The following is a 12,606-nucleotide window of genomic DNA, read 5'->3' on the forward strand; positions in this document are numbered from 1 at the left end:
TTAGACGGCTTTAGACATCAGACACTTTTATAGTTTATATATATATATATATAAAAGAAAATAGACCACTCTTTGCTGCAGAGGGTAAAAGCAATATAACAGGGCTCAGTAAGGTGAAGCACGTGACTGGATAATAATTTAACAGTTCAATTAGGCAAAAGAACAATGTTTTTTTTTAAGTTTTTAACTCAATATATACTGAAATATATTATATATTAATGATGAACTGCTGAAGCTACATTCTCTCCATCTCAGAGCTCTCAGAGCACTGATGGATGTACAGCATACCAAAAAAAAATCAATTTTTTAATATTGTTTTTTGTGAAACTCAGTAATTTGAACTCTGTCACACCTGCTCTTTTCTTTGCACCATGCAGGAGGGATACTGCAGATATTATCCAGATGCTGTGGGAGCCACCTGCTCTGGCTATGTGGACATTTCCAGCGGAGATGAGCAAGCCCTGCAGGAAGCCGTGGCCACCGTTGGACCTGTTTCTGTGGCCATAGACGTCGGACACTACTCCTTCCAGCTCTACCAATCAGGTAATGCTTCTTCACTGACTGTGAATGACAAGAGGATAGAGTAGAACTTGGATCTGTGAGCATTTTTTGGTGCTTTGTTGAAAACAAAAAGAAGTTCTTGCAAAGAAATTTCAGCATTAGATTGGCAAAATAAAATTATATTCATATTTGTGATGTCAATTGCTTATAAATGAATTAAAATCATGATCATTGTTTTTAAATGCTGGTATTTCCCTGTATTATTGTTAGGGAGAGAGTAATCATAGTGTAGTGTGGTTTAGGTCTGGCAGACCTTTTTTCTACTGTATTATAAAATCTCACAGTAGAGGGAGACAGAGGGGAAGATGTGGGTGAGTGAGTGAGTGATTGAGAAAGAGAGAGAGAGAGACAGAGAGAGAGAGAGACAGAGAGAGAGAGAGAGAGAGAGAGAGAGAGAGAGAGACAGCACAAATGAGAGCAAGAAAGAGAAAGTACAAGCACCTGGACGATTTCAGTGCAGCGGCAGTATGTAGACAATGTAAATAATCTGTGTTTTTGCATGTGCTCTCTGCATGAATGCGTCAGGGTGCCATAGTGGTTGTTTTTAAACACTCTGTATAAACTCTTCAGGTTTGGTGCATTTATGCCTGTTTTGTGCAAAGTATTCGTTACTACTCGGTAGAGCTGGGCGATTAATCGATTTTATCGTTTAATTCGAATTTACAGTTAAGGACGATGTGTTTTCATGAAAATCGATTTTCTCTGAGTTTTAATTTTCACCACTGACGTGAGCCCCGCCCCACAACACTCACAGTGCAGTCTCACACACTCAGCACACACATACACACACCGCTCCACGAACACACTGTGCGTGCTGACTGACCCCGCCCTGTATTTACAGAGCAGAAATGTAAATATAAAAGTGTCTTCAGTGTGACACGAAAAAAAAAACTTGCTGAATTTAACTCACACAGTCTCAGTCAGTCACTCACCTCATTCACCATGTAGCCTGTCACTCACCTCCTCCACAGTGTCTCCCTCTTTATAAAAAAATATTCAACAATTTGTCTATAATAGGTTTGAAAATAAAGAAAACTTAAGAAAGAAAAAAAAATAAAATAAAATAAAAAACTGCTCTTATAATAACATTTAACAACACGGCAAAAAACTGATTTATGTAATTTACGTAAAAATAAAGTTATTTTGAGACGTGACTGCCTATTTAAAAAACAACAGAAGCTGTTCATTTGGTAAAGTTTATTTGTATTATTTCTAAAATATTTAAAGTGTTTTTACTCACTTATTTCTCTCGTTAATCCAATGTTAATCCTTTACAGCTTCAAAAACATGTATTATGCAAATTAGGCGATGACGACATTTAGCGACTTTTAGGAGATTTTAGTAGGGGGAAAAAACGATTTAAATCAAAAATCGGATTTTTTTTTTTTTTGGGCCATATCGCCCAGCTCTACTACTCGGTAGTACCGAGACAGGTAATACTCTGTGAGGCCACAAAAGAACTGGCAGGCAACTAAAGGTCTTTTTCAAATTGGCTGTTGTTAATGTTCATGAGTCTACATTCAGAAGAACACTGTGTAATGTGGTGTTTATGGCATGGTTGCGAGGAAAATGCTGATCTGTGAAAAAGAAAAGAACATTGCTTCACATCTGCAGTTTAATAAAGATCACATCTACTTTCAGGACTTTTGTAAATGTATGACAATTACATGCAGAAATAAAAAAGATTGCAAAGGGTTTCAAAAAATGGCTTTCAAACAGGGTTTGCAACTTTCAGACAAGACTGCAGTGGCCTATTTAGCCTCTGCTCCTTGAATTAACTGATTGATAAATGATTTAAGATTTAAGCTAAATCTGAGAAATTGGCCACTTGGTGTTTTTAATTTTGACTAAACTGGTTGCTTGTTTATTGATTAATTGATTGTAGGTGTGTACGATGAGCCTGACTGCAGCACCTCAGCACTGGGTCATGCAGTTCTAGCTGTTGGTTATGGCTCGGACTACGGACAAGACTACTGGCTGGTCAAGAACAGGTAAATAAACAATAATAAAACAAGATATCAGAATTGATATAGCAGCCAGCTAGAGCTGGCCAGGCTATTTTGTTAGCATGGATGCTATAAATCTTCATAATAGCTTTATTGATCATGTTCTGTCAATGTTCTGCTACGTGCTTTTATATAATGTGAAAAATGAATCACAAACAAAGGCTCAACTCTTGTCTAATCTTCAATGAAATTTCATTTTGCAGCTGGGGTACTTACTGGGGTGATCAGGGCTACATCAAGATGTCCAGAAACAAGAATAATCAGTGTGGTATCGCTACAGCAGCCAGTTACCCACTGGTCTGAAGGTGAGTTATTGACGTGTGCAGTGCTCGAATATGGATACTTCCAGTATTAAAAAGTCCACTAAACTTGAAGATATATGAATACACAGTTTTAGTTATTTGACTAAATTATATTCTTTTGTTTTTTCTATAGGTGGGAGTGATCCATCAGCGTCCTGGATAATTCATAAAATTGCACAGTAGAATTGCACAGTAGAATTTTTACAGTATTTCTTTAAAGTAGCTTAATGAATGTAAATATGGTGAGTCTAAGAATGAGTGAGAAAATAAAATGTTGAATACTGACAGCATTTTCAATTGTATTTTTGTTTGTTCTGATTGGCTGCTCTGTGTATACTGAAACACTCTTCATAACACCTTAAAAAGTCATGACTAAACTACTGTAATCTGAATTTAATGGATGGACATGGGTATGGATGGGGGATTAAATTGGGAGGGCATGTGTGGGTATGGTAATGATTGGTATGGTGAGGTTTGGATGGGTAAAGGAAAAAGTATGGACATGGACAGGTATTGGTTGGTATGGAAAGGTGTAGGTGGGCATTGGTATGAATAGGTGTGAGGATGGGAATTTTGGATGGGTTTGGTAATTGATGCGTATGGGGTTTAGTGGGGAATGGATAGTATGGATGAGTTTGGGGATGGATGGTATGGATGAGTTTGGGAATAGATGGTATGGATGATTTTGGGGATGGATGGTATGGATGAGTTTGGGAATAGATGGTATGGATGATTTTGGGAATGGATGGTATGGATGAGTTTGGGGATGGGAATAGATGGTGTGGATGAGTTTGGGAATGAATGGTATGGATGAGTTTGGGAATGGATGGTATGGATGAGTTTGGGGATGGGAATGGATGGTGTGGATGAGTTTGGGAATGGATGGTATGGATGAGTTTGGGGATGGGAATAGATGATGTGGATGAGTTTGGGGATGGGAATAGATGGTGTGGATGAGTTTGGGAATGGATGGTATGGATGAGTTTGGGGATGGGAATGGATGGGTCTGGGTGGGTATTAGAATGAATAGATAATGTTGGAATGGTAATGGATGTCTGGGAATGTATTGAAGGGAATGGTAATGGATGGGTGTGGTGGGTATAGGAACATTTTCCAAATGCTGATGGTTGACTTGAATATTGTCTAGCCTATATAGATATATACACACACATTACACTGCTGCCACACAATTGACTATTTAGATAAGTATGAATGAGTAGGTCTAGAAGTGTTTCTATATTGTACCAGGCCTAATAATGTGCATCTCAATGTACTGTTATTATCTGATATGTTTGTAAAAGATCATGAGATATTGATCCTTAAGTTTAAATGAGATAAATCTAACCCAGGCTTGTATTTAAAGTATTTATTTAGGTGACTTTATTTTAATGCAGCTACAGTACAGTTACACGTAACCAATAAAAGTCATGTGTGCATCTGTATGAGAGGTGAAAGATGAATATGCTTGTTTCATAATGCTTCTAGCTCAGCAAAGTTATATACCATAGTTTAACACATATTCAGACCAAGTAACAACCGGACTGTGTAAAATAGCATTTGTTTTATTTTCTCAATTACTTTCATTGGAACAATTACACCATGCACTCCTAATAATGAGTGAAACATTACAGAACTTATATATAAAAAATAAATCAGATTTCAGTTCACAGACTTTCCCTGAGATAAAGCTGAGCGTTGCATGTTGAGGATTAACGTCACGGCTGATATCTGATAACCAGCTGAACGGATCGCTCCTACCGTCTCACGCAGAACCCTCGAAACCTGCGCAACATAAAGATCATTAACAATGGGTATGGTGTTTGGCACTGGTACAGTAGCTTTAATACAAACTTGAGTTGAAATGAAGTTAGAAATATGAGCTAATGTGGATGAGTTTGATTTGATTTAAATGTTACTAATACAATGCATATATTTTTGAGGATTTATGTGAATAGGCTGGACCATCTCAATATTGTCTTTTTGCAAAATCACACTTTAATATTTTACCAGCTTTAGCCCAGCTGTTCTGCACCAGTACACAGTAGCACAAATGAAATGTTGCAATGGCTGGTATGAAATTAGTCATTTATTTGAAATAATCTCCAATTTGTTTGAAAAAAAAAAGTAAACAATTTGATTAAAATTCAGTCTGGATTAAATTCACATTTTTATCTAGATTTTTCTTTGTTTTAAATATATATACAACTACTTGGAGAGGAAAAGATTTACAAATGTGCAACTTTCTGTGCAGGTAAAATAAATCAAATATATCCAGTTGGAATTATATGGTAATCAGTATACATTTTATATTAAACTTCTGCAATTTAGCAAGTCCCTAACTCACTCAACTAAACAAGTGTAATCGCCTTAACTTAACGTACCTTTACACCAGTGGATAGCTGGACATGGTGGCAATACCACACTGGTTATCCTCGTTCCTGGACATCTGGATGTAGCCTTTGTTACCCCAGTCCAGACCCCAGCTGCAAAACACATGGAATTAAATACATGCAATACGTCTTAAGCATTATATTTTAAAATTCTTGTACTAAAGTCCTATTTTTGATAGATCACTTTGTTTTATGTGTTTATTTACCTGTTCTTGACCAGCCAGTAGTCCTTTCCATTGTCAGTGCCGTAACCTACAGCCAGGACGCCGTGGTCCAGTTCAGTGCTGCTGCAGTCAGGCTCATTGTAGATACCTGCAATCAATCAAAGAATCAATCCATCAATTAACCAACTAATCAACTATCTAACCAACCAACCAACCAATCAACCAATCATGACTGGTCTACTAATTCAAACTAAGTAGTCCAATCCAATCACTCCATACAGAATGTTAGAATCTGAGAACAAACATTAATCCACAATGACTGTTGAACAACTTAAAGCAAGACTTCATATTTAAACTAAATAAATTAACTTTTTTTTCTTACACTATGCATGAATCAGACACTCTACTTCTTCAAACTATAAAGGTATAAAAAGGGAGTTCCAAAATTGAGTGCGCAACGGGATCATATGACTTTTGTATGGACGCTTGAGACTGAGGCATGACTAGTTTGTCATTACTGGGTGATGTTCACCTGACTCATAGAGCTGGAAGGAGGAGTGTCCGGCATCGATGGCCACAGAAATAGGTCCGATGGTGGCCACAGCTTCCTGTAGAGCCTTCTCATCTCCACTGCTGATGTCCACAAAGCCAGTGCAGGTAGCTCCAACACTGTCTGGTTTGAACCTGCAGTCTCCATCCTGCATGATGGTGATAAATAGCAGTTTAATCAGCCTGTACTCTCAGTCTGATATCATTAGTACATTTAACACACTTCTGTAAACAATGAAACAATGAACATAGTCAAATACTACGTAACCTGACGAACAGGATTCTGCTTTAAGACCTACGAAAATTTACTAAGGCAGACTAGAGACCTAAGATCTGTTGGGAATCCCTTAAACCCCTCTTGGTAACTCACAACGGCCTCGTAAGGGTAGGAGTCCTCAGTGTCAATTCCCTTGTTGGCCTTGATGTATTCGAAGGCCTGGTCCATCAAGCCGCCTCCACAGCCAAAGTTCCCATAATCCCCAGAGCAGTCCACCAGCTGCTGCTCACTGAGGGACACCAGCTTTCCTGTCTTCCTGAACGTCTGGCCCTCCAGTGAACCCGTCTGAGGCGAAGATGTGTGGTGAAGGGAACACATTAAAAAGGGGGAGAGAGAAAGAAGTACATTAGAGGTTATAATAAGATATTCACAATCTAGAAATACTACTACCTTAAATCAGGCTTAATTAAGTAGAAACCATAAAGTTGCTATTTTAACCTCTTAACATGCCTAGTCCCGTATACAGGTTTAGGTGATACAAAATCCCTTTTTTTTTCTCTGCCGTAAAATGACTTATTTTTACATTCTGAAAAGCTTTGAAATCTCCTACAGGACCTAATTCCAGATCAGTAACAGGAATCAACCCAAATTCTGTATGTTTGAAAATAGACGTAAAAACTCGACAAATGTAACAAAAGTACAATTGACTAAAATCCTGGCTTGTTAAGAGGTTAAGCTTTCCTCATGGTTCATTAATGAAGACCAAGCTAATAATCCCAATCAAGATACCCAATCTGGGTGGAGACTACTGGGTGGTCTACAAAGGGTTCTAAATTAAGAGTTCTTTTACCCAAGCTGTCTTTAAAAGTCTCTCTCATTCTTTTTTATGAATCCACTGAACTGCCTCAAAATGCCTCTGCTTCTGGTCTGATCTCTCTGGTTCATACTCACCGCGCTGAAGGCCCAGCAGGAGCCACAGTCCTTCTGGTCCTTTATATCAGTCACGTAACCCTTGGGCCTCCAGTCCACGGTATCAGGCAGGGGATCGCGCAGCGTCTGTCGGAGGAATGTAGTTGCACTGTGGGCCTTGGTTCTGTTGAAGGATCCCAAGCAGCTCGCAAACAACTTCCTGTACTCCTTGTTGTCCTGAGGGGAAGTGAGATAAATAGAGATGGTTAGAAACACAGCAGTTCTATTACCAAGCTTCTATTATCAACTGATTTACAGATTTACTAGTTTACTTTATACTAGTAGAGGCTCTATGTCTATGTCTCTATTAATAAAGTACAGTTACAAGTTACAAGTATGTTTGGCTTCATTAGGAGATGCAGTAGGCCTTTGCTTTGTGCTCATTCACTGTTTCTTTCAAAATAAAGCCTAGAAAATAATATGATAAGAGTTCATATGGCTTTTGCTAGAGTAATTGTCTCTACAGTTCAGGAAATAATTTCTACTGGATTATAGAGAATTGCAGGGAGCATTTGATTGCCTTCAGTGACAAGAGCATTAGTGAGTCTTTGCTATTGAATAATCACCACCCAACCCCATCTTACCCCCAAATCTTCAACTCATCCCATTCAAAAGTACTGGATGGCGCACCATCATTCCAAAGAACACAGTTCTTTATTAAAGCATGGATTTATACATTTTTGGTTATGACTTACAGTTACACTTTATGCTTTGAGTTAAAGAAACAGTTGGGAAATTCTAAGCCTAGTGTTACATTGGGAATGTAAAGACGCTCACATCAAATATCAAATATATTTTGGATTATTGACTGAATCTGGACTCATTGACCAATCATTGATCAATATTAGGATGCAGATTCACTAAAAAAGTACAAATCTACATTTGCGTCTCTCACCATGTCTGCAAAGAAGGTCATGCCGAGTCTGTAGCTCTTGATGCCCTGGTCAGCCAGCATGTTGTGAACCAGCACCAGCTTGCGATTGGTCAGCCAGGTCAATTTACGCTGAGACTCTTCCTCCACAGAGTGGTAGATCTTACCTAAGAAGAACGCTTAGTTAGATCAGACAGTTAGATTAATGCATACAAGCTTATAAGTTGGTTGCATGGGTGTATTGTTTTTGCTTCAGCTTGGAGGGAAAACCTTTTGTTTCAACTTGTTATGTCCCAATTTGTTCACTAGAGATCCCTGCAAGCAAGTCTGAAGGTCCACAGAACTATCCTGATCCATATTCAATAATTAAATACTTAAAAAGTGACAAATGTGCACCTATAGAGCACAATTTGCAAACTCAAGTAATATACTGATTCAAAGAAATAAAATATATTGGGAACATTAACATTAAAATCCACTTTAGAGATTTACTCACCAAACTTCAGTTTCCAGGCATGAAACTCCAGATCCTCCAGTGAAAGGCTGGCAGCACTGGCCACGGCCACAAGGGCGGCGACAGCGAGAAACACCCTCATTCTGAAAACAACATATGTGTATAAATATAACCATTTCTATAATATGTGTGATCATTTTGGTCTCTGTTCGTGTGTATGTGTCATGGCGTGTGTGTGTGTGTGTGTGTGTGTGTGTGTATGTGTATGTGTGTGTTTCAGCACTCACCTGTGTGTGGTTTCCTGTTGTCTGGAGTGTGTGAGACTCTGCAAAAGCAGGAAAGGGTGAAGGTTAGTCTCAGTGTCGTGGTGTTTTATACTCCTCTGCAGTCACTCTGATCAGGTGCAGGTCACACACACACACACACACACACACACACACACTCATAAACACTCCTCAGATACTAAGGACTGCTGAACACACACTTCCTGGACTGGAGAAAGAACACTATACTGTTTTACTACAGTCATGCAGGCCTGCAGAGACTCCATAGGCCACAATCAGACATGATTATATAGACTGTACACTCTACATCAAAAAATAGTGTTCAATTGCAATGCTATTGGAAGACAAAGGTTACTTGGTTACAATAAATTAATTAAAATGTTATACTATATATTTCAATATTTCTTATGTCTCACAGAATTGGATTGGGCTAACACAACATGTCATATGTCTCAGTATGGGGCTGTAGAGGTTCCTAATGGTGTCCTGCTATAATCTATTCCATAAGCTATAATATTCACACACATCTGCAGAGATTGCGGTAGGAAGGTTTGACCACCTTGGACCATTTCTAACACAACAGGCCACCTAACTCTTGGTACAAGCAGTGGTCACCTCACACCTCGACTACTGCAATGCCACACTAACTGGCCTCCCGGCCTGTGTAGTAAAACCACTCCAATGATCCAGAACGCAGCAGCACGACTGGTCTTCAACCAGCCAAAACAGGCACATGTCACTTCACTGATCATCGAGCTCCATTGGCTACCAGTTGATGCTCGTATCAAATTCAAAGCTCTTACAATCGCCTACAAGGTGATGACAGAACAGCTCCTTCCTACCTGCACTGATCACTCCTCAAGACTACGCTACCTCCCGCCGCTGCGCTCCTCCAATGAACGTCGCCTCACTTTACCAAACAAACATTCACACCAAACAATCCAGACTGTTCTCATACAGAGTTCCCCAATGGTGGAACAAACTACCTTCTACTACCCAATCAGGAGAATGTCTCACTATCTTTAATAAACTCCTGAAGACAGAGCTCTTCAAAGAGCACTTACTCTCCTAACACCTCTAACTAACTACCGTCTACTACCAGATCAGGAGAATCTCTCACTATCTTTAATAAACTCCTGAAGACTGAGCTCTTCAAAGAGCACTTACTCTCCTAAAACCTCTAACTAACTACCTTCTACTACCAGATCAGGAGAATCTCTCACTATCTCTAAGAAACTCCTGAAGACAGAGCTCTTCAAAGAGCACTTACTCTCCTAACACCTCTAACACACTAACTACTTCTAACCTCATTTCCTTCTTCCCCTTCTCTACTCCTCTATTTCCCTTTGACCTCCTTGAACTTCTATGTCCTCTATTACTAAATGTACATCATTGCTATTTTGTCGCCCTTCGCCATTACGACAAAAGTTTGACTCATCTCTGAAGATGACCCTCTGCTACTCTAAGTGTCTCCATGACAGTCTGGAATGCAACCATTGCAGTTTATGGCAATGCTGATGTGGTGTTCAGGACAACTGACATATTGATCTGCATGCATGTAGTCCTGTGTAGTGCAGCCGTCTGCCAATGGTGCTGGCACTAACAGAAATACTCATGGAGGTCATCACTGCTCAAATCGTGGCTGCTGGGTCACTCTGTGTGTGCCAATCTGTTGGTTCGAAGGTTTGAAACCTGAATTACAATGCTTGCCATCAGCAGCCAGAGTCTGAGAGAGCACAATTAGCTGTGCTTTCTCTCTTGGTGAGTGGATGGTGCTCTCTCCCCACATCACCCCAAATGTAATGTTGGTCAGCACAGGCATCTGTTAACTGAGTTCACTGGCAGACCCGTTAAAAAAAACAGGGCCAGAGGAGGCATGTGCTAGTCTTTAACCTCACAGTGTTAGGTGCATTTGTGGTGATTAAGGAAGTCCTAATGAGTATGTTTTGTAATTGGCCTTTCAAATAAAACTGGGGATAAAAAAATAAGATTAGAAACAAAAAAGAAACTGTTGGTAAGTAAGTATGATGTTTAGTGTGTACTTTAAAATCTGAAAGTGTTTATGCTGCAGAAGCACACTCTTTTTTATAATTCAACTTTTATATCAAGTGTGACGGATCATGTGATCGGTGCGGAGGATAATGATGGTCAGTTGACTTTATATGATGTAAAAAAAAAAAAACAAGCGCAGAGTTCAGACAATACATTTTCCAGCCATTCCAGTAATAAACTGAGTTTACTGCACTGGACATTGGGTCTGTTGAGCTCGTGATAAGTGTTTTTGTGCCCTCAGAGTTTAGGGGTGTTTTTATACTAGCCTCCTAGAATCCCAGAATGTCTGGTGTGGTCTCCTGCTGGTGTAGAAACTACAGGATCCAATCCCGGGTCCATGTGTGGGCTTCTGTGATTGGTTCATTTTGTATCGAAACTGCTTTAACTTATCACGTTAGCTCCTTTTCTATTAGTATATCTTAATAAATCCACTTTATACACTCTAAAAAACAGTGGTAAGATATGAGTACTTTCTTATACTCAAAGGTACAACTTTAATAATTGTACTCTCAAAGGTACAATACTGGTCTTTACAGGGTCAGATTTGTTCCCTCTGAAGTACAAAGTCATTCCTAACAGCAGGAAGGACAGATTTGTACCATTTAACCAACCAAAAGGTACATTCAGTATTCTGTATCCCTGTACTGATAAACAATATATATTTTAATTGCACATTTTTTATTTGAAAGCCAGACAATTTTAAATCATCAAGTTTTTGACACATATTCAGTTGATGATAATGTTTATAATCTTTAGAATCTTTACTGGCACAAAAACCATGGGTACAAAAAAGGACTTTAACTGAAAGGTACTTTTTTGTACCTCAATATAAGGTACTCTTTTAACCCTTGTGTGGTGTTCATATGTTTGTTACTCGTTTACTTTGTTACTTGTATTTAATTCAGCAAAAATTAAGCAATTTTACATTAAAATGCTTTACACATGCTTGCTTCACCTAAATTGCAAGCAATATAAACAGCTTACATGGTTAATATTTGCCCTTTACCTTTCTTATGTTACATTTCTTTCAAAAAGTGCTACTCTTTTTTTTATTAGTTTTTTTATTAAAATGTAAAAGAAAATGAATTAAACTCAAGATATGAGTAGAAAATTTGTTTAGTTGCAAATTTACAAATTAAGCAATGTTTATTAGCTATGTTTGCTGGCAAAGACAGGACTTTGTGATATTTTTGGTCGGCTGTAGTTTTTTTTTCACATAAAGACAGGTTGGTTTCTTTTTGATTGCTTTTTTTTTTTAAATACATAAAATTATAAAAATGCTCATTTATGAACGTATTTTTGTATTTACTAAGGTTATCTTTGTCTGATATAAAAGTTTATAAAAGTTTGTTTGATAATCTGATGTAATGTAAATATGACACAAAAGAAAAAACAAAATATATTAATTATAACAAATATATATATTTTTTCCCCTGCACTGTATGTGTTAGCAATGGGTGCTTAAACTTAAAAGAAGCTAAATGTGTTAATTTTATACAATATATAGCTACTGTATAAACTCCTGTGTAAAATGAATATCAAACATGCCCCCTGATATACACTGAATAATTCATGTATTCCTAGAAGTGACTTCCTGTGAGTGTGTCTCTGCTGCAGTGCAGGTAGGCCAGCATGACACAGCAGATACTGGTGACAGTGCAGATATGAGCAGGTCCCATTAAGCAGAGATAAGGAGTAAAGTATGTTACTGTAAGGAGACGTTATGATTGGTTGTCACATGAGTCTTGTGAGCATGTGACCTTTAACTCCAGAGTTTATGTGTTTAT

General features: G+C 38.3%; 2 protein-coding genes across 2 annotated transcripts in view; one reads left to right on the forward strand and one right to left on the reverse strand.

Moving 5' to 3' along the window:
- LOC103022985 (procathepsin L) overlaps positions 1–3,150 on the forward strand; it is a 153,991-nt gene extending 150,841 nt beyond the window's left edge. The window contains exons 6-9 of the mRNA XM_049464255.1: positions 378–543; positions 2,447–2,552; positions 2,771–2,872; positions 3,003–3,150. Coding sequence (XP_049320212.1) covers positions 378–543; positions 2,447–2,552; positions 2,771–2,870 — 372 coding nt within the window. The 3' untranslated portion in view covers positions 2,871–2,872; positions 3,003–3,150. The remainder of the gene's footprint in view (positions 1–377; positions 544–2,446; positions 2,553–2,770; positions 2,873–3,002) is intronic.
- Positions 3,151–4,410: 1,260 nt separating this feature from the next.
- On the reverse strand, positions 4,411–8,878 carry LOC103023607 (procathepsin L). The gene is made up of 9 exons (XM_007230050.3): positions 8,771–8,878; positions 8,526–8,626; positions 8,054–8,196; positions 7,141–7,335; positions 6,343–6,534; positions 5,956–6,121; positions 5,466–5,571; positions 5,251–5,352; positions 4,411–4,651 (listed from the first exon to the last, which is right to left on the reverse strand). The coding sequence occupies exons 2-8, from the start codon at positions 8,623–8,625 to the stop codon at positions 5,253–5,255; spliced, it is 1,002 nt and encodes a 333-aa protein (XP_007230112.2). The 5' UTR covers position 8,626; positions 8,771–8,878; the 3' UTR covers positions 4,411–4,651; positions 5,251–5,252.
- Positions 8,879–12,606: the final 3,728 nt, after the last annotated feature.

The sequence above is a fragment of the Astyanax mexicanus genome, chromosome 14, assembly GCF_023375975.1.
Source record: "Astyanax mexicanus isolate ESR-SI-001 chromosome 14, AstMex3_surface, whole genome shotgun sequence".
Classification (NCBI taxonomy): Eukaryota; Metazoa; Chordata; class Actinopteri; order Characiformes; family Acestrorhamphidae; genus Astyanax; species Astyanax mexicanus.